This window comes from Bos indicus, chromosome 13 (genome assembly GCF_029378745.1).
Source record: "Bos indicus isolate NIAB-ARS_2022 breed Sahiwal x Tharparkar chromosome 13, NIAB-ARS_B.indTharparkar_mat_pri_1.0, whole genome shotgun sequence".
In the NCBI taxonomy this organism is placed as follows: Eukaryota; Metazoa; Chordata; class Mammalia; order Artiodactyla; family Bovidae; genus Bos; species Bos indicus.
In genome coordinates, this window is record NC_091772.1 from 72,915,620 (window position 1) to 72,938,668 (window position 23,049).

The 23,049-nt window shown below is 42.8% G+C and overlaps 1 protein-coding gene across 1 annotated transcript; it reads right to left on the minus strand.

The window, feature by feature from the left end:
- Nucleotides 1-3,427: 3,427 nt before the first annotated feature.
- SERINC3 (serine incorporator 3) lies at nt 3,428-21,872 on the minus strand. The gene is made up of 10 exons (XM_019972442.2): nt 21,716-21,872; nt 14,676-14,837; nt 13,934-14,124; nt 12,297-12,376; nt 11,506-11,643; nt 11,210-11,379; nt 10,319-10,409; nt 8,857-9,037; nt 6,983-7,210; nt 3,428-6,114 (listed from the first exon to the last, which is right to left on the minus strand). Exons 1-10 carry the CDS (start codon nt 21,752-21,754, stop codon nt 5,976-5,978), a joined length of 1,419 nt encoding a protein of 472 aa, XP_019828001.2. The 5' UTR covers nt 21,755-21,872; the 3' UTR covers nt 3,428-5,975.
- Between the last annotated feature and the right edge of the window lie 1,177 nt (nt 21,873-23,049).

A 23,049-nucleotide genomic window follows, 5' to 3' on the forward strand; every position in this document is an offset into this window, starting at 1 on the left:
TGTGTGGAGTTCTTTTGTGACTATGGCAGTTTGGGTAAAGGTTCTAAGTGTTTTATTTTTCATGGCCAGGGCTTCCAGCTAGTAAAGAGTCCACCTGCAATGTGGGAGACCTGGGTTCGATCCCTGGGTCAGGAAGATCCCCTGGAGAAGGGAAAGACTACCCACTCCAGTGTTCTAGCCTGGAGAAGTCCATGGGCTGTATAGTCCATGGCGTCACAAAGACTTGGACACAACTGAGTGCCTTTCACTCCCTCACAGTGGCCTGGGGACAGCCTCTCACCTGCTGAGGCCGGAAGGGGGCACTGTGGCAGCACGTGCATTTTCCAGGCAGCAGGCCAGCTGCCTCTGAAGATCAGATGCGGTGAGAGGACAGCAGTGTGAAGAAAGGAAGTGGAGCGAGATGTCCACAGTGACACAGAGGGCCACTCGCGAGGCCCAGGTGTACTTCCCAGACTGGCCTTGAACCCTGATAGCTAACAGTCCCTGAGTGCTCTTATGGGCTGTGCATCCATCTTGTTAAGTGCTTCATGTACAAAATGTCATTTAATCTTCAAGCACCCTGAATTAAATATTATTGCCCCTGGGGGAGAAGTAAGGTACAGAAAAGCAGCTTGTCCAAGGACCCACAGCTATTAACAGTTAAGTAGCACTGGGATTCAAGGCCAGGCACTCTGACTGGAGCCCACAATCTCCTCCTGATGGCTGGAGTCAGCCCCCAGACAGACCATAGAAAGAAGGGAGGTATTTATAGAGTCAGAAAGCGTCAGTGTAAAAAGTGGCTTGTTTTCTGGCTTCCTGGAGAATAGAAAGCAGAAGTTCCTAATCTCTTGAGGCCCAAATTGTAACTGAACACTTTATTCTGGAAGCACCTACAAGTGAACACAAACTCCTTGAGGGTGACTTGGGTGTGGCCTGCTCAGCTCTGGTCCCCTGGTGCTTAGCTGTTTCTCTGCCCTCTGTTCATCTCCCCAGAGGAGACAAGAGCTAGGTCCCCGTCTGTGGCGGGTCTGGTGTGTTGGGGATGGGCCAGTTGAGAAACCCTCGGAATATCCATACGTTTACTGCTGGCTTTGATGATGCAACAGTTAGTACTTAACACTGCAACATACCAGCTCTTCAGGTCAGCATTCTCAAAGAACTTAGTCTGTTTCTCACGTCTGGAAAGACAGAGTTCATGGCTTCAATTCTTTTTACCTCCATAACAGTGTTAAAAGGATCAACTTAGGTACTTTAGAAGCCATAGGAGTTTTTTCTACGAGTTTTCTAAAATACCCCTTAGTTTTCTCCAGTGCCCACGCCTCACAGGACTTGTTCAGCACTTCTACACAATAAATGGCACCAAATGTTTCATGGTATTGTGTTTAAAGCTGCTGAGTATGGATGAGGACCTCCCTTGTGGTCCAGTGGCTAAGATTCTGCACTCCCAATGCAGGGGGCCCGGGGTTCAATCCCTGGTCAGGGAACTAGATCCTACATGCTGCAATTAAGAGTTCACATGCTACAACTAAGACCCGGCCCAGCCAAATTAATAAAAATTATATATATATATATATATATATAATTTTTTTTAAAAGCTGGTAATAAATTCCTTTAAGGGCACTACTTTTGTGGAAAAAAAGAAGAACTTTAACCAAATGTTTGCTCTCTTATCTGATAAGGTACCAACCCTCTTGGAATACACTGACCCAGTAGGACAGCAGTTACTGCTTTCAGGGAGCTACTAATTTTCCTTCATTAATAATGGGTAGAGAGCCAGCTGGCCTGGCCCCCCTACATGAAGCAGTCTCTATAGTTTATCTCGTCTCCTACATCCTTTTGGGCCAAGGGAGACTGGGATCTAAATCAGCCCTGGATTTGTTTCTCTGCTTTGCTTCTTACTAAAGTGTCTGTGGGCAAGACACTAGCCTCTCTACATCTCAGTGTGATCTACAAAAGGGGAGAATCATCACCACTTTACAGGGCTGTGGATAATATCTGTTCCTTGCTTGGGACGTGTTGCTATTTGGGGGCAGCTCTCATTTTTCTTCACCTGAGGATGCAGGCACCATGTGACTGAAGTCACCCAGCAGTAGTGAGGAGCCCGCTGAGCAGGTGGCCCGATTTGGGCAGTAAAAAGGATGGAGAGACCGACACAAAAGTGTAAAGAGATGAACAGCAGCTCCCATTAATAAGCACGACCCTGGCATCTGCCATCCATCCACAGAGATCAAACACATGCCTCATAGTACTGAATATTCACTTTAGCCTCAATGTGTAAAAAGAAAAATATCATCAAGCAGGGACTTGGAATGAACACAAAAGTTGTTGGGTTTAAATTAGGTCTGAGTTGTGGTTTGGTCCAGAACATCAAAAGCACGGAAAACCAGGTCCACAGCCATTCTTTGGGAGTATCTTTGATCATCAAGAGTTTTATTTCCCATCCAACAGAATGCCTAGCAAGAGCAACCTAGAAAGGGAAATCCGAGAAGGGCCGACAAGCTTTCTCCCAGCTCTAAGCATGCAGAAGTGGCAGCCACACTGTTGCCTTTAATGAATTCCTAGGGCACACGGCTGGCCTTGGAGCCAGGGCCCCCAGTCAGCAACAGTGGGGGACAGACAGGCCTGCCTCATGGCGATGAGGCACCAGGGGACTCTTCTAGAATGCGACGACACCATGAGGTCTGAGGATTCAAAATACCCCCTTGCTTTACAGTGGAATCCTGAGCTTCCCTAAAATACTGTTTTTTTTTAATGCATGTGTATAATTCAGCACTCAACATGTATAATTCACTTGAGTCTTGAGTACACCAACCTGGACAGCATATTAAAAAGCAGAGACATTACTTTGCCAACAAAGGTCCATCTAGTCAAGGCTATGGTTTTTCCAGTGGTGGTCATGTATGGATGTGAGAGTTGGACTATAAAGAAAGCTGAGTGCTGAAGAACTGGTGCTTTTGAACTGTGGTGTTGGAGAAGACTCTTGAGAGTCCCTTGGACTGCAAGGAGATCCAACCAGTCCATCCTAAAGAAGATCAGTCCTGGGTGTCCATTGGAAGGACTGATGCTGAGGCTGAAACTCCAATACTATGGCCACCTGATGTTAAGAGCTGAAAAAACCCTGATGCTGGGGCAGATTGAGGGCAGGAGGAGAAGGGGATGACAGAGGATGAGATGGTTGGATGGCATCACCGACTCGATGGACGTGGGTCTGAGTGGACTCCAGGAGTTGGTGATGGACAGGGAGGCCTGGCATGCTGTGGTTCACAGGGTCGCAAAGAGTCGGACATGACTGAGTGACTGACCTGAACTGAACGGAACTTGAGCACACTACTGGCTGTCCCAGCAACAGGCCAGCTTGAACTTGCTCTTAGAACCAAGCAAAGCAGGGACTCTGCCCCCTCGGTTTTAAAAGAGAATTTGTTATTTCAAATTAATATCGAAGTTATCATCATGAGAAAAAAATAAAACCTTTATTGGACTCTGTTACACTTATTTTACAGTTTAGTATTGCTTTTAAGTGACATAAGGTGGGGGAGGGGTGGTACACGGTGATGTTTTTAAAGTTCAGGACCCTTAAAAGTCTTAATCTGGCTGGCCCTTCTTTAAGGAAAATGGGGTGACTGCTTTACACCGGCAGAGTAAGGGGCTATACCTTCCCTAACTGTCCCCCACATCCCTGGCAATTTTCTCTCTGAGCCATGGTATAAAGAACTGGTTTAAATGGTGGTAGTTCCAACAGTTCCTATCCAGCCCTGCTTCCTGACCCCGCACCTACAGCTCAGCTGAGACTGTCCCCTCTAGGCCGTGTCTAATTCTGTAAGAACCCTCAAATCTCACCTCCATTAGATTACGGCTGAACACCTCTGACCTCCGACTACTGACCAGTCTCATTTTAGCCCATGTGGAGATGAGCAGCTACCACCAGCATGCTTACAATGGTTAAGCACTTTGCAAACTAATTTTACTCTCTAAATGCTCTTCCGTACCAAGATAAACTTTCAAACAAAGGAGACACTGAGGCTTAGATGGCTTGTCTTTGCCTAAGGTTGTAAAGCATAGTATATACTCAGTAAATATTTACTGACCAGCCTGACAGAAAATAACAAAAGCATGCTTCCAAACCCAAACAGCCATCTTCAGAGACCACCTCCATCTTCCTTCGAGCACAGGTTGTTCCTCCCCTTCTGGTTTTTCTCACCATATAAACAGAACCACCAGAGATTTCAGGTGGCTAAACTAGCATCGCTCAGGATCGACCTCTCTCCCACAGCTAATCAACTGCCGAGTTAAAACGTTTAATTACTGAGGAGCTCTCAGCTGTCAATTTCTGTTCTCACTTGACTTCTCTGTTTCAGATCTCCTAAGGACTGCCCCGGTCTCATTCTCTAGATCCCTTCTCCATACATCAGCCGCAGTGACTGACGAGACCATCTGCCCACAGCACTCTGTGCTCCCTGCTGCCCCTGCACAAGGTCCAAACTCTTCAGTGTGGTTTACAAAGCCCTTCGTGGCCTGGTCCCAGACCACTTCTCTCCATTAAAGCGCCACTGAACACGATGTATTTTTTTTTAAATCTCCCTACCTGTAACATACCGTTTAGTCTATCCTTCAGCAATGCCACTCCACTCCTCTATTCCTCTCATTAGTGAACTCCTAACATTTCTGGGCTTAGATATCACTTTCCTCAGGGAGCCTACCATGACACTCCCCACCCAGCACCTCTCCTGTGAGTTCTCTGCAATTCCTAAATCACAGCACTAATTACAACACGTTGTATCACCTGTCAGCTCATTTCACCCTCTTTGAAACTCTAAGTCCAAGCTGGCAGAGCCGGTGTCTGTCTGTTTGAGGCTGTATCCCAGGCCTAAGGGGCCTGGTACAGACGTGCAGTAAACCTTCGCTGAGCACGCAGACTGCTCTATCCTTCCGTGTGCCACCTCTCCCAAAGAAGCTGCCAGAGAACACAAGCCTTGTCTCTCATCTACCCAAGTGTCTTGCCCAGGAAAGACATTTAGTAGAACTTCTGAATGAGTTCAAGACTTTACTCACTGGTCAGACCTTAAACTTTAGAAGGAACAGGAGAGCATTCTGGAAGATGCTTTATAAACCTTACTGCCCAAAAAAGTCTAAAAAAATGAAAAACCTAGAACGCTGCTAACTCATCAAAGCTGTTAAAGAAAGGACCTTAAAAAGCGTAAGTCTTTCTATTTTAATCAAATACCTTTATAGTGCAAATATAATATATTCACATGCATTTGTAGTTTTACATACTCGTAACAAGATAATGACATAGACTAAAGCTGCACCAGTTTTTCAAGTGAATCTTCAGTTTAACCAAACATACAAAGCGTTTATTGAAATTAACATTTCTAGCAAAGCCACAGGCTTGAATCAAGCAGCATCAATGCTGTAGTATAAAAAATAAAAAGGAAATTAAAAAAACTCAAGACGTAGAAGCAGCAGCCAGACCAACAACCCCTCTTCTGCGGCAAGACCTGCACACAGACTCCTTTCCCCAAGCACTGAGTTTAAGGACTGAACAGAGGGCCTGTATCACACAGTAAAGACTTTCACAGAAGAAAACTGTCATAGAAATGCATCATTATAATTATTTTGTTCTTTAAAGATACTGCAATAGAAATATATTAATGACAACCTCAAGTATCCAATATTTTTCTGTCTTACATTTTAAATCAAAGTTGTAGGAACCTACAAGTCTTAATAAAGAACTCTCTTCACAGCACAGCTGTAGTTCACTTTAAAACATAATGTTCCTTTTGCTCTCTATCCTTACAAATAAACACAATAGAGATATAAATGAAAGGTTCTGATCCTGCATCAAGCATTATTCCATCTTGCCCTCCGATATAAACCTGGATATAGTCTTATTTGCAAAGCATTTGCTTAATATATTAGTTGAAGCGAAAGTAAACAGTAAGTGAGCTTTCAGCAAAGGAGACCTTTATGAATTTCAGTGGTGTCCTTGGCACTCAGCTTCAGCTGAAGTCTCGATTGGTGAGGACAAGCGGAGCCACAAGGGTCCAGACGTAGAGGAGGAGGCAGACCCAGCTGGAACTGATCTTGACCCACACAGCTGGCCACTTGCTGGTCATGCTCTGGAAGTTTGCATCAGGGCTGAGAAAACAGCAGAGAATTAGATGGTTGCTGTTGTTTAGTCACTAAGTCCGACTCTTTTGCAACCCCAGGGACTACAGCCCACCAGGCTCTTCTGTCCATGAGATTTCCCAGGCAAGAATACTCGAGTGGGTTGCCATGCCCTTCTCCAGGGGATCTTCCCGACCCAGGAATCGAACCCATGTCTCCTGCTTGGCTGGCAGATTCTTTACCACTGAGCCACCAGGGAAGCCCCTGAGAGTTAAGCAAAGTAGCCTAATTTCAGCATATAGCAGCCCCTCAGCAAACGCTAAGAAATTCTCCACTGAAACTTGCCTGACACTCACTACTCTGTAGTCAGTTACCAGAAAGGACTTGATAAAGTTGCTATTTTTTCATTTTTATGAGCAGGGGGCTCTGCCACTCAAACAGCTTTTATCTTTTAGCCTGCATGAAGAACTCTGATCATTCCCTGCAAAAAGTTCTTCAGGGACATCTGCCTATTCTACATACTGGTAAAATTCAAAACTGAAATGAATTTACTGAATCCTCCCTGCTTTACCAGATGTTCCCTTTGATCAGAATACTCTACATGGCCATCTCTAGACAAAGAAAACTCAGGGAACAAAAGACAAGTCAGATTGCTTTATGTCATGATTTTCTCTCTCAAGTTACTCAAGTTTGGAAGGGCTTCCCATGATTTTAACTGTAAGTATTCCAACTGGATTTTAAATGCAAGAGGAGAAAAAAAAGTCAGAAGTATTTCAGGAAAGTGTGAGCACTGAACATACTTTCATTATATGGGTAAAAGAAGGGGATTCTGAGGTCAGGAGCTTTTACAGGCCACGCCAAGGGGCTGGGTGGGCTTCCTCAGTTCTCTGCCTCCTACCTGTACCAGTTGGTCAAGGTCATCATGATGTACAGGGAAGCCGAGCAGAGCATGAGGTGGAACATGGAGTAGTTGTATTGCACCCCCTCTCGCTCGTTGTCCACTGCCCGCCGAGGCCGTCCATCTTCCTCATCGCTGGCACCATTGGCAGCCGTATCTCGGAGGATCACGCTGTCACTGCCCGACAGCGTCAGCTTACTTACTTGGCTATTGCTGGAATTGCGGATGCTGGAAAGTGATCCCAGAAAGGTAAATCAGAAGGGGGCCATGAAGATGAAGTGCTGTCACGAGCCTGTACACGTGAAGGTTATTTCTAAACTGCTCCTGCTTCGGGGACTGAAGGGCTTCTGAAGGGTTTGCTTAAAGTTCTGATCCTAACAGTTACAATTTGATGCTTTAACTGCCTGGAGGGGTTTCCCAAAATACACTATGCTTACGGTGTCTGCTTCCAGGACTTCAGAAGTATCTCTCCTTTGTTCAGAATGCAATGCCCGCCTTCGCCCAGCTAACTCACTCACTCTTTAACTCTCTAATCATGCCGTGTCCTCTAGGAAGTCTTCTCTGACGTCACCCCGTTGCTAGGCTGGATTAAATTGCTGTAGCTCCTTATTCTTCCTTCTGCCGTATCACTTAACCACTCCTGTCTTCCTTGCTATTCACAAGGAATGACCTTCTGGCAATGACCTTAGTCATCTATGCATGTCTAATACACAGCAGATACTCACTAAAAGTTTGTTAAATGATTGAATAAAAAAGTACATACAAATAAAGGACAAATTCCACATGAACATCTCAACAGACATTAAAAAAATTTTTTTTTGGCAAAAATCTGATACTTTTTTTATGATAAAAACTCAAACTAGAAATAGAAAACTTCCTCAAATTGATAAAGGGCCTCTATGAAAAAGTTGTATTTAATAGTGAAAGATTAAAAGCTTTCCTCTTAAGATCAAGAATCAAAGGAAATAAACAAAAATAGTCACAGAGAACATGAAAAAAATGAACATAGCTGTAAGCCAATAAAACTTTATTTAGAGAAATAGGAAGTCAGCCCAAGGGCTGTAGACTGCCAACCCATATTTTAAGAAATAATTAAAAAAAGAAAAAAAGGGAAAAAAAGGGTAAAACTACACATTATGTGTGCAAAGCTGTCCAAATTATGACAAATTCGTATGTATTTCAGAATAGTATACTGTTATACTATTATATAGTATGGTCTCTATTTTTAAATTATATTATCAAGTGATATAAGATTATGTAACTATTTATAAAAATATACATAATAATATAGATACAAATAGATTAATAGATAGTAAGTATAAGCAAAAGAAAAAAGTCTGAAATAATATGGGCCAAAATTTAACCACAGAAAAGGTGAATTTAGAGGGAGGACAATTTCATTTCCTACTTTAAACTGCCCTCACTTATGCTGTTAGTTTATATAAATATATCTTTGCCTATTTGTATTATTTCACATTTTAAAATTATTAAAGTATCACACACTATTAGATAGACAATATCAATCAATAAAAATGGGTGAGAGAATGAGTGCAAACTGCTAACATATTGTATCTGAGGTTTTGGATTAAATACCAACTTGAGCATTTTGTGCATAAAATTCTGCTAGTTGCTTATATTATTTACAATGATCATAAAATAAACATTGCCCTAAAAAAAAAGAGATAGCCCAACCAAATTTCAGAGCCACTATTCTAGCTAATCTAGAGTCAGGTCAGGTAAGAGCTTTATCTTCCTATACAAAGGAGAATCTCTTAGTAAGGCTGGGGGAAATCATTTCACAAGAGGATTTACTGAACTTACAGAAACATACACTGCAGGGTTAACTGAGGCAAGTCAAGGACTTTGTAACTTACCTAGAATAGGAAAGGGAGAGAACAAAGACTAACAGCCCAATGAAATTCTCTTTATTCAGAGAAGGCCCGCTCTGTAACGGCACAGCAGGGGTAGGGGCCGGAGCAGTTGTATTCGCAGGAGCCAAGGTGGATGAGGTCATGTGCGTAATGATGCTCAACAGGCCAGGGTTGCAGGAACGATCTGACAATGAGAAACTGCTTTTTATCTTTAGGGATAACTCATGGGGGTCCAAAAGGATTTGAGGGGTGTGTTTACACATCACTCAGTCGTGGTAGCAAAACATAATTTCAAACATGAGAATGTTCTACTTCAAAGAACCTGCAACTGGGCAGTCAGTAACACATCTGTGTTGCAATCAAAGACTTGGTTTTCAAGAAAGAGTCAAGAAACTACAGCAACAGAGTATTTGTCCAGTTTCATAAATGTCAATCTTGATTTCACTGGTTTTGAAGTTTAACTAGCAAGTCTTTGGGGCTCTACAGTCGTGTGCTTAAAATATAAGGAGTTTACACAGGCTTAGAGAAGGAACTTAGAGTTACCGGGGGAAGGGTGGTGGGGAGGTTGGGATGGACATGTACACACTGCTATATTTAAAATGGATAACCAACAAGGACCTACTCTGCTCGGTATTATGTAACAGCCTAAATGGGAAAATGTACAACTAAATCACCTTGCTGTACACCCAAAACTATCACAACACTGTTAATCAACTATAACCCAATATAAAACAGTTTAAAAAAGATAAATTTGTTTGCAAAATAAGGTAGATTCAATAAATTTGGCCTGGTTATTAAAAAAAAAAAAGGCACAAGGAGTTTAGCCCTAGTCCTGTTTCTGCACAGTTATACAGGAATACAACAAAAATAAGTTGCGTCATCATTAGATGGTCTGCAGCAATGGTTTTCCACAGGATACTCTACTGAGAAACAATCCCGTAAGACCTACAAAAGGAGATTTCCTGCAGCTGTTTCTTAAGCCTGCACCACCAACATAAAATTCAATTAATGTAATTCTACAAAGGGCCAAAACAACGTTGCCTTTTTCTGCTCTTAACCAACTCTTAACTAATCTGATTTAGTCTGGGGAAAAGCCTGGACCACATAAAGGTCCTTCAGGTGGTCCTTTAGGCTTTCAGCTCTGAACAGTTAGGAGCAGACATGGAGAATAAAATTTGAAAGGTAAATACCAAAGACATTGTACATTTAAGTGAAGTTTTTGTTTGTTCATTTGTTTGTCTGACATTTGCTCCAGCTCTAGTTCTGGCACCCACCAAAGGAGTAATTTCCTACTTTCTTTTACTCCTGGTGTGCATGGCACATCTTGTGGGATCTTAAGTTTCCAACCAGGGATCAAGCCTACACCCACAGCAGTGAAAGCTGAGTCCTAACCACTGCACTGCCAGAGAACTCCCATTTCTTAGTTTCTTTCCATCAAATGAATGTGCTTTTAGAATCTGCTTACCAGGTTCATTGGACATGGCTGACCACGTGAGGTACATGGTGTAGAGGGTGATGAGAGAAGACTGCAGGAGGCCAGAACGAGGCTGGTGTTCCTGTGGAATCGGAAAGGAAACAATGCCATAGGGACTGCAAGGGCTGAACTTCTAGAAGCGTACTTCCTGGGACCCACTGAGCTGTTATTGAGAACCTTCTGATTCTGCTTGACAGATCAAAGATGACAAGTAACCTTTCAGTTTAAGTTAGCTTGAAAAATAACCAAGAAAGAGGAGGCATGTACCACCAATTCTCAGGCATTTCATAACCCTGGAAATTCCTGTGGATCATACAAAGGCTTGGATTCACCACTAGTTCCCTGGTATAGTGAAATCAAAGCTAAGCTTTGCCCTTAACTAGCTAGGAAATCCATCAACTCTCTGGACCTTCAGTTTTCTCACTTTTAAAAGGATAGGTGATGTTTTTTCATATTTCGTATCTAAAAATCCATGAATTTTTAAAATATGGTATTTAAATGAGGAAACTCAGGAGCATGAGTTGTGTTTTAAATATTAAAATCATATGTTTCTAGTTCAATTCCCCTAAAATATCTCTGCTAAAGATTTCTAAGAATCATTCTTGTGATATAAACAATTTTATAAGGACAATAAATTCTCAAGTTACATAGTTTTTTTTCCCCTTAAATAATAGGGAAATTATTCATTTAATTATAATACTGACATTCAATGGCACATTTTATGATTAAGATATAATTATGAAGACTTTATTATGCTACAGTAGAAAAATGTTTAAGTAGATAAACTTGGACATAAATTCATATAAAAAGTTACCTAGGTTTCAAGTTTAGCATTAATTAAAAATCTCTCATAGGAGGAAGAAGCAGAAATCACAACCATACCTGAATTTTCGGATGGATTGACAAAACCGAAATCACCACGCAAAGGATCAGATTAAAACTGATGAAGAACTTGTTCTCTGTGCAGCCATCTGGTTTGGTGTAGTATGTGTACAGCAACCCAGCAAAGATGATTGACAGGATATAAAACAAGCTTGTCACAGACAGTAAAGCTAGAAAAGAGAAAATGAACATGAATGCTCACAGTTATAACAAGCTTTTAAACTAACGAGGATCAATTTTCACCCAGTTTAATGTAGCACGATGCAGTATGGCTCTCATAGGGGTTTGACACCTACCGGCATACCAGCATTTTGGATTCCCTTCTTCCATTCGATTTACCCATGACTCATTCCAAGAGTGAGCAAAGTCTACCAACAGCACCAGCTGAATGAGGATGAAGAAGGCAGCCCCTACCATGCCAATCACAAACCAGGCTACAAACCAAAAGCACAAAGTTATTCTTTACCACAGGAGCAACATATCAGAACGTTACTGTCCAGCACACTAAGAAGGTTTCAAGTAAGAAAAGGTAATAATAAGACATATTCTGTCTCGAGCAGTACAGCAAGAGTATCACAATTCCAAACTCAAAGGCATTCTGTGACAAGTGTTCTGTCGGGTTTCAGACCTTTTAAAATCGATTCTAGCTTGTGCTAAGGGGAGCCCATGGTCTGACAATCCAAATGGAAAAGATATAAGCCCTTTCCTTTACTCACAGGGATATAAATCACAGTGGAAATCCACAGATGCCATATGATGCCACAAAAAGGAAGCAGGTTAAAACGGGGATAGTGGAGTACATGGTTACAAGTCCTTATGTTGACAAGCCCGATTAACTTCATATTGCCAAGTGAGAAGGGAAACCTAAAATATTGGCAAAAAATTAACATCTGGTTTCAGAATAGCTGAGAAGTGGGCTGAATGTCTCCTGGCTTTAATCAGTCAATTAATATCTTAATATTAGTATCAAGTCATGATAATTGAACACCATCTCATTTAATTACCAGTTCTGCAAAATCAGTAATGAATGCAGTCATCTGTAGAGTGTGTATACATTATAATTTACCCCTGTTATAGTGAACCATACCTGTGTTGAAGTGGCCTCCAGGAATATAGAAAGATCCAACCATGACACCAACAATGGCAGCAATTTTGAAGAACCAAAATCTATTAAAACATAAAAGTACATTTATGAAACACTAATTTTTCCTTTTCATTGAGAAAATGAACTTCTGAAATGCAAAAATAAAGCCTTACTAGCCACTTCCAACATGATTGGGCTTGTTTCTTCATCTGACATGAAGCTACTTCATTCAGTATTTCACACAATTTGAGGACAAACATTAGCACAGAGACCCAATCATTCACGTTCGTAAGAAAGAAACACATTACCTTAGAGTTTCCCTGCTTTAACAGCTCGTTAAAGAACCCCTCTATTTGTGGCCTTGCCTTCACAAGGCTTGTCTAAATTTTTTCAAATTTCATACCTTCCTACCTACAGCCTAGATAATATATCCCAAGACTCTTTAACCACCTCTATAGATACTTGCCTCTGATGTATGAGTTGCTACAGCAACGGGGACTTAAGCTGTTTTTCAGAAACCAGGAGTTAGTTTTTGTCCAGTTTAAGCTGGTTAAGACTGGTTGGGACTACTGACCCTACAACAGGGCCTGCACAGGTGGTTCAATGAATTCAGAGTGCCAAAAACTCCACTCCCTGATTATGCTAAGTATCCTGTTAAAGAAAGTGAAAGTGAAGTCGCTCAGTTGTGACTGACTCTTTGCTATCCCATGGACACCAGGCTCCTCTGTCCAAGGGATGGTCTAGGCAAGAGTACTGTCGGTTGCCATTTCAAGCTTGTAATTAAGATAAAGACCTGTGCAGAACACCGATTACAGCACCTGTTCCTTACCTTCCCATTCCCACAAGTAAGACAACCCTGCTTCTTTATCCCATAAGTTTCTACAGCCTCTGGCCTTCAGGGAGGCGGATCCAAGATGTGTCTTCCAGTCTCTGCTGCAAATCTCAGCATCTCAGTTTGGCCGTCTGGCAAGCTGCACATCAGGCAACTGGACATAAACCCCTTGTTCACAATTACAGAGCTCATCACAAGACCAAACCTGGCTTTCAGTGAACCTTTAAACACTACTTTGCATGGCAGTGCAGAAAGAAAGCAGCTTTGGAGCTGAACAGATTTGAGTTTCAATCCTAGGGCCAACCCTCTCTAGCTGAGAGATCTCAGGCAATTTCTTTAACCTCTCTGAAATACATGTACAAGAGGAACTGGGGATCAGGAATGGGAAGCGACAGAATATGTCAATCAGTGGCCCAAATATATTCACTATTTATTTTTCTGTATCCTGTCTAAATATATCAGGTACATGTTTATCTTTTAACAATAGAAAGAAAAAAAATGTGTGTGTTTGTGTGTGTGAAGTGCCTAGTACAATGCTTGAACGGTTTCATAGGTGTGCAGAGAAATGTACGAACCTGAAGCAAAAATATTTTTTTAAAATACTAAATAAATAAATAATACCAAAAAAAATTCTCGTTGTCCACTCTATCTCCCCCGCTATACTGCAGAGCTCCAGCTGAAAATGACCTTGAAACAACTTCCCATGTATAACAGAAGTACTCTACTGCCTTCATCAAAATGGCAACATTAACTGCAAAGGCGAAGATACAACACCATGACAAGAAAACAATAAATAATTCCTACGTACCCATTGTGTATCGCTGCTCTGGGATCTTTACTAGTTTTCACATTTAACATGAGCAGAGAGAAGGCAAAGAAGAAGACGGCCAAGGCAAAGCTGATTCGATACACAGCTTTATAACGAACCAGCACATCACACTCTTTATCCATAATATCAGTAATCCTGGTACTAAGTCCTTCATCACAGAAGCCAGGTATCTGGAACAAAAACATTTTAATGCTAAGGGAATACCCACATTTAAAGAGAGATTCGATTCCACCACAGAAAAGCCTGGATTTCTAAAACCGGCCACTTCAACAACTGCAAGACCCTCCTGTGGGACTTTTCGCTTTGGCTTTCAATTCACTTACAATCTTGTCACTGAACAATATAAACAAGTTGCAGTTTTAAAATAAAAGTCAAGTGCTCTCTTTTTGGCCCTTTTCTGCAAATAAAGGCTAGTCTAGATTAAATTTTTAAAATTAAATATACTTTATTTAAAAGAGCTTTAGGGCCACTCTTTTAGTATCTTTTCCAAAGGTGTTAGACTAAAGATGTTGCTTCAGATACTACCTTTACTTTGGGAAAAGACTAATACCTTCCTACTCTGTTTTGACTAGAACTGAAATGTACGATCCCAACCAATCCACTGAACTTGATTGAGTTTCACAATAGTGAAGACATAAATACTAATTACAACTAAAATTTGTGCAAAACATGAAATAATTAAAACCACTACATTAATAAGGCTACTGTTACTTCTACTTACCTTCTTCAGCTGAGTCTCCATCCCCTCATGAAACATGATACAACAGACAATGGTGCCCAGGAAGAGGATGAAAGCGTAGATGAGGCGAGTCAAGGTGGAATTCTTACTGTTGGGACAGCAGCTGCACAGCAAACAGGACGCACCGCCGCAAAGGCACGGGACCTGCAACGAGCAGAGCGTCGCCACGTGAGGCGGCCTGCAGCGGCCTCCTTCCCGACCTGCAGGGCGGAAGACCAGCACACCAGGCTCTGAGAGCCTTCTCTGAGAATCAGAGCTGGGAGGAAGTGGTTAAAAGCATGAGCTCTGGAGGCAGTGTTATTTCTACCATTTTACCTCAGCAAGTTACAAAATGTAAGCTTATTTCTCCATCTGTAAAATAAACTCAGTAACAGAATCTTCCTCCTTCAGACACTGCTATATTAAATGAGCACTCAACACAGTACTTAAAACATAGTAAAGGCCCAGTAAGTGTTGGTTATGTTCCCACAGACAGCATATTTTATTTAAAAACAATATATCTTAATACTAAGAAAAACAGAAACCTAACTCCACCTGCTGATTTCTGAGAATCCTAGCTACCAAATCTAATATTACAACATAAGGCAACATTACACAGAAACCCTTAAAGCAAAAGACTTTTGGCTCCATTGAAGAGTAACCCAGAGATTCCTCAAAATTAAACATAGAATTATCATATGACCCAGTAACTCCAACTCACACATACACCCAAAAGAACTGAAGTTTTCAAACAAAATTTGGACATGAATGTTCCAAACAGCACCACCTACAATTGTTGAAAGGCAGAGACTAAATGCCCATCAGCTGATGAACGGATAAATAACATATAGTATACCCACAAAGGGCAGAATATTATTTAGCCATAAAAATGAAGTACTGATAGCTGGTACAACATGGGTGAACCCCGAAAACATGATGCCAAGTGAAAGAAGCCAGACACAAAAGGTCACATACTGTGTGATGTCATTCATATGAAATACCCAGAACAGGTCAATCTGGAGACAGAAAGCAGAGGAGTGGTTTCCAGAGGCTGGAGGGAGCAGGGAGAAGAGAGTTGACTGCTAAGTGGATCCTGAGTTTCTCTTTGGGGTGATGAAAATGTTCTGGAACCAGACATATGTTATGACAGCACAACATGTGAATGTACTAAATGACACAATTATACACTTTAAAATAGTTAATCTTATGTGAACTTCCCCCACTTGAAAAAAAAGAGTCACCTGGATCTTCGGTCAGCTCAACTCTCCTAACAAGCATTCCAGATGAGAGGACATACTTTGAGTCATTCTTCTATATGCCTGATTAGGAAACCACTTGAATTGCTTTGACAGGTGACATTATCAAGTCACATTACAAGGATAGGCTAATTCAGAATCATCAGCAGCAACAGCAGATGCAGACACTGGGGGATTCTGGTTTACAGTATGGCCCCAGTAATACTCTTTTATGAGATAATGTCAGCAGTATATAGCACCTAGCATAATTTCTTTCATAGCAGGGGCTCCATATATCACAATACCCAGTAATATCCATAATCAAAACAGCCATGGGGAATTGACCACCCAGCTCCAGTCTTCAATTCTTAACTACAGTCTGGGTCAACAGACCGTAACAGAAGTCTGTGTCTGGTCACAGATAGAGATACAGACATTTTACAGCTAAAAACAATGACACTAATTGCTTCCAGTTTATTTTGTCTGCACTCACATGCTTCTAACTCCTTTAGCTGTTTTTTCTCTAGTCAATTAAATAAACTAATAATAATCGCCCACTGTTTGCTATCAGTTGAATTATGTCCTCCAAAATTCATACGTTTATGTCCCAATCGCCAGTACCTCAGAATGTGACCTGATTTGGAAACAGGGTCACTACAGATATAATTTGGTAAAATGATGTCTTATTGGAGAAGAGTGGGCCCCTAATCAAACATGACTGGTGTCATACAAAGGAGAAATCTGGACACAGTTGAGCATCACAGGGAGAACATCATGCAAAGATGAAGGCAGAGATCTATAAACCAAGGAACACCAAAGACTGCTAACAAACCACCAGGAACTAGGGAAGGAGCTGGAACAGAGTTCCGGGAACCAACCCAGCTGACACCCTAATCTCAGACTTCTAGCCTCCAAATGAGGAGCCTGCCGAGGTCCAGCCCTGGCTGATCCAGGGTATTCGAAGGAGAGACGGCGTCAGCGATTTATTTAAATATTAATTAGAGATATAAAGAGTAACAGAATGATGATAGCTCAGTAGGAAAATTCAGTGGCGAAAAGAGGCTGAGTAGCTTAGTTTACACGGAAAATCAATATAACCTGTGACACCAGGTTAGCTCTGACCACGGAGGCCGCAGGCGCCCTCTCGAATAGCGGAAGGTGCCCCACCTTAGACACCTTCTCGAGTGGGTCTTAGAAGCCCAGGCAAATAAATGGTCGCAGAGGACCTCCGCGCTCCAGATGGAGACTCAGCTGGAAATTGAGGAAAAGAATAACATGAGGAGACCAAGCTTTGGTGAGCAAGGCCCGTAGCTTTATTTTCAACAGGGGCTTTTATACCCTAAGTTACACATAGAGGATAATAGGGGATGTGAAATCGTGCAAAGTCAGCAGTCTTTGATCCTTATCAAAAACCAGGGTTTCTATCCTGCAAATTTATCGTATACAAATGGTTTAGGTGATTTACATCATCTTCTGGCCAGAAGGCCTATTAACTTTTTATGACTCTTGACAAAGGTTTGTCAACCGTAAGACTTATTTTCTCTAAGAGTAATTATTTTAAGGTTTGGCGCCATCCTCCGAAGGTGTTAGATAAAGTTACATTCCTATAGGGCAGAGGTGCAGTGGGTTTACAACAAAGGAAAGAATTTATTACCTTAAGGGTCTAAAGTTGCTAGCACCAAGGCCACTACTTATTTTTTCTACATACCAACTATATTAATTAATACACATTCAAGGATACAATACAGGGGATGTGGAAACTTGGCAGCAAGCATTGGCTCATCAATGAAATCTTTTACTAGTTTTATTCTGACAGTTTCTAACTCTCTGAGAGGCTCTAAGCTATTTGAATATCTTAAGCTTCCCATGCCTCTCGAGGCTGGGAGACTAAACAATCGTATGCATAGCTGTAGGAGTCCGGGTAAACTTGTCAGGCGAGTTAGAGAGCTATCTGAGGGGTTTGGATTTAAACACTCCTAATTGCCCAGAAACTTTATTAATTGGAGCTGTAAGTTAACTCTTTGTCAGAGAGAGCGAGATGGTGGTGGCGGACAGCCCCCAGTAAAGTCAGAGGTGAGAGCACAAAGCAATAAAGTAGGCAGACTCTGGTTTTTGGGGGTAGATGCTCAAGAATATCCAGGGGGACTCCTGAGGCTCGATCCCGCCTTTGCGTATGCCGAGCCTCCTTCCTCACGACCTTTGTCATGAGTGGAGTGCCTGTTGCCGGCTCCTGGCACGAGCCAATCGATTTCTATTATTTAAGTCATCCACTTTATGGTCTTTTGTTATCCAGCCCTGGCAAACCAGTACACCTACTTACTTGTTTATAACTGTCTGTACCTGGAGTGGGCAGGGGTGACCACCTAGCATTCTATCTTTTGCACCTTTACACAACAGGTACTCAAACTGTGGAACAAACGTGTCTTACTATATGTTACGTCACTCCCCTATTTTCATGATCTGTGTGCAGGTTGGAAAGATTTCCAGACACGAGACAGAATAAGAGAAAAGAGTTTACTGGACTGGCAGACTGGCTGTTAGCACAGCGGGCCAACCTCATGACAGACCATGGAGAGCCACCTGTTAGAACAGTGGGCCGGTTCAAGGGAGAGCCGACCCCTTCGAGAGTTAGTAGGAGACCTGGGTTTGATCCCTGGGTTGGGAAGATCCCCTGGAGAAGGGAATGGTACCCACTCCAGTAATTTTGCCTGGAGAAGTCCACGCATGGAGGAGCCTGGCAGGCTACAGTCCATGGGGTCGCAGAGAATCGGACACAACTGAACAACTAACACTATCACTTTTCACTTTTATAGCCTCAAGACAAAAAAAATCCTGCTGGAAGGGTGGCATTAGGTGCTTGGTTAGGGTGCTAGAGGGTGAGTGTTAGGGTGAGTATTTGTACCTAATATGGGGTCAGGGAGCAGGCTGGTTTAGATCAGGGGGGTTCATGGCAACAGTTGCTATGGGGCTCAGATAGTTCCAGAGATGACCTTGGTGTGGAGCTCCACATCTGTGACCTTGGTATAAGGCTCCACACCTATTTCCATAAATAACTCTATTTGAGATAAGCCGGAACCTGGGACCCTTTCCCAGAGTGCTTGTACCTGGACCAACCCTTGAACAGGAGAATACGAAGAAACTGTAAGGGACTAAAAATAACTGCCTGCAGGAACAGTAAGATACAACAGGACCACAAACCAACTGCTACTTCTGAGCTGCAGAGAGCAAAACAGCACAGGGTATTGTGCATGGTCCCTGCATGTAACACCACCAAGGCAGGGGGGGTAGGGGGGGTAGGGGGGGTGGGCGAGCAGACCGCTTTCAGCCACATCTCTTACTCAACCCACTGATCCGTCCCTACCCACATCCCATTTAAGGAACCAGCTCCTACACCCCTTGGGAGCAAGCAAGGGCACCTGTTGCTTGTTTTTTCTTCCTCCTGCTTGCCTGAAATTCTCGTCTGGCCTCTTACTAATTTGTATTGATTAAAGATTCCAAGGACCCAGGCACACTCTTCCTGTGCCCGGGTCGAACACCTTGCAGTCATCCTTGATGCCTTCTTTCCCAAAACTCTCATTCCATTTATCAGCACATCAGCTCTAACCTCAAAATGTATCCGGAATCTTGCTACTTTCATAGCATCCTCAGTTATCACACTGGTCCAGTCACCATTATCTCTCACCTGGATTAAATGCAATAGCTCCTATCTTGCTGCTGTAGTAACCCATTCAGAACCCTGAATTAGTATAAAAATTATTTTAAGATGAAGACATGTGAGATTCAAAAGATGCAGGGGAAAAAATGCCCTCTCAGAGCATTTCTCATCTGACTGAATGCGGCAACTACCATAAATTCTCCCTCCAAGAGAGTTTTATTGCCTTGAAGAAGATAAAAAGACCTCTGCACTCACATAAACAAGTACTATCACACACTTTCTTATCTCCTGTTAGTTCTCCTAAAAACCCATTCACCTTTCCTAAAGAAACCTCTTTGTTTTTCCCAGGGAAGCGCTTTCCTGCACCCCTCCACCCATTAAGAAAGGCATATAATAAAGTCCTATATTCTAGCCACTCTTTCGAGTTGTTCATCTCTGAAAACTCCTACATGTATGTGGGTTGCACAAGTACAAACTCTTTTTTCTTGCTAATTTGTCTTAGTTTAATTTGCAGGCCCGACCACTAATCCACAGAGAATCCAATAAAAGGTTTTCCTCCCCTACACTGCTTCACCCTTTCTTTTTCACCATCTATTCTCCACACAGCAACACTGTGTCAGTTCACATCATTCTTCTTTTCTCTAATGGATCCCCACAATCAGGAAAGAGTAAAAGCCAAAGCCCTTAGACTGATCAATGGGTATCTACATGATTTGGACCCCTTTACCTTTCTTTTTTAATTATCCTTCCCCTCACTCACTCCATTCCCTGGTACACTGAATTACTTGCTGTTCCCACTGAACAAAAGAAATCAATAAACTATAAAAGTGATTTATAGGTAGAAATGCTTTGATGGCATCAACTCAAATCTCGGCTTTACATCAAAGCCACCATATGTTTCAGGTTTCAAATTACCATATTACTCCCTAGTTAATGACTTTCTTAACTATTTTTCCCTAAATCATATTTTGTAAATGCTGCAGTTTTGTAAATGTACTGTAAGTATTTGCAAAACACTTATTTTGTAAACACTGTAAAAATCAACTGGCCAGGATTTTTTTTTTTTTTTACTGTGACAGAAAAAAGTACAGCAGAGGCCAAAGAATTATTTCATGAAACTTGTATCTAAACAGGTGTATTAAATAAACCATGTAAGAGTTCTTATTTTTGGCAAGGTCAAAATACTGGAAAGCCACGAGGCCCTTAAGTGACCAACAGCTCTTTTATGTTCAACAATCTTAAAGGATGGAAAATATAGTCTGTCCCTAAAATAGGATAGTGGAATGAGCTGAGATTGACTCCTTGGCCAATTAAGTCAGTCGGGGAATTAGGAAACAAGGAAATGATGTCAAGGAATCATGCCCCTTTGAAGCGAATGTATGAGTGAACTTAGCATAGTTTCTTCCATAGATACCATAATTTTCCTTTCGCAAATATGACGTTTACAATTTACAAAGTGATTCAACCCATTTATTCACTTCATCCTCACAACAGCTCTGGAGGCGAGGAATGCTGGGATGATGGTCCTCATCTTAAGTGAAGCCAGAAAGAAATGACTTGTACGAGACCCCAAAATGTTCAGGCCATGACTTCCAATTCTTAATAATTATCCACAAGGCCTTCTTTCCCTTGAGCCAGAATCGCACCCAGGCCTTGGTTAAAAATCTCACCTCTGCCACATACTCTGTAGCTTTGACAAATCCTGTGCTATGAGATAAATATATTATCCACACACACCTCCTGCCCCCACAGCCCAAATAAATGACGCCACCCTAAGAAGGCGCTTGGAAACGAACCAGAGTGCCCCGGCCTAGAGAGCCCAGCCCCGGGCCCATCCCAGCTCCAGAGGAACCCAGAGCCGGAAGGCTGGCGGGGGCGGGGCAATCAGATTGTAAACAATGGAGACCTGGCCTCTTACGTTCCTCAGCAAACGCAGAAGAAGAACGGCCGCATCCGATCGCCGCGCATCGCGGATTTCACCCTGGACCTCCCGGGGTTTATATACCCTCTGCAACCCAGGGTCGGCCCCTCAACCCCCGGGCCTCCGGGGCCCAGACCCGTTCGGGGCTCACGGCTTGGGGAGCCCTGTCGCGCCACCCCCGCCCCCAGCCCCAAGCCATAAGACCAGCAGAGACACTAGACCCCGAACTCACCCAGCTGGCGAGGGAGAAGACGCCCAGCACGGCCCCCATGGTGACTCGGGTGATGGAAGCGGCCGACACCCGAGTTCAGAGTACGGTGGTTAACTGCCGGCTGAGGCGTCACCCAGAAACGCGACGGTTTCTCGGACCGGAAACGTGCGGCCTGCGTCACCGCGTGGCCCCGCCCACCAGCCTTGGGGGTTCGGGGAGAAGGCGGGGATCAACTGGCAGGGGTCGAGCTGGTTACATTCCTTCGCCTGCTGTGTATTCCCTCGCAGCGCGCTCTGTCAACATCTGGGGTACAGATCAGATCAGATCAGATCAGTCGCTCAGTCGTGTCCGACTCTTTGCCACCCCATGAATCGCAGCACGCCCGGCCTCCCTGTCCATCACCAACTCCCGGAGTTCACTCAGACTCACGTCCATCGAGTCAGTGATGCCATCCAGCCATCTCATCCTCTGGCGTCCCCTTCTCCTCCTGCCCCCAATCCCTCCCAGCATCAGAGTCTTTTCCAATGAGTCAACTCTTCGCATGAGGTGGCCAAAGTACTGGAGTTTCAGCTTTAGCATCATTCCTTCCAAAGAAATCCCACGGCTGATCTCCTTCAGAATGGACTGGTTGGATCTCCTTGCAGTCCAAGGGACTCTCAAGAGTCTTCTCCAACAACACAGTTCAAAAGCATCAATTCTTCTGCGCTCAGCCTTCTTCACAGTCCAACTCTCACATCCATACATGACCACAGGAAAAACCATAGCCTTGACTAGACGGACCTTTATTGGCAAAGTAATGTCTCTGCTTTTGAATATGCTATCTAGGTTGGTCATAACTTTCCTTCCAAGGAGTAAGTGTCTTTTAATTTTATGGCTGCAGTCACCATCTGTAGTGATTTTGGAGCCCAGAAAAATAAAGTCTGACACTGTTTCCACTGTTTCCCCGTCTATTTCCCATGAAGTGATGGGACCGGATGCCATGATCTTCGTTTTCTGAATGTTGAACTTTAAGCCAACTTTTTCACTCTCCACTTTCACTTTCATCAAGAGGCTTTTTAGTTCCTCTTCACTTTCTGCCATAAGGGTGGTGTCATCTGCATATCTGAGGTTATTGATATTTCTCCCGGCAATCTTGATTCCCGCTTGTGTTTCTTCCAGTCCAGTGTTTCTCATGATATACTCTGCATATAAGTTAAATAAGCAGGGTGACAATATACAGCCTTGACATACTCCTTTTCCTATTTGGAACCAGTCTGTTGTTCCATGTCCAGTTCTAACTCTTGCTTCCTGACCTGCATACAAATTTCTCAAGAGGCAGATCAGGTGGTCTGGTATTCCCATCTCTTTCAGAATTT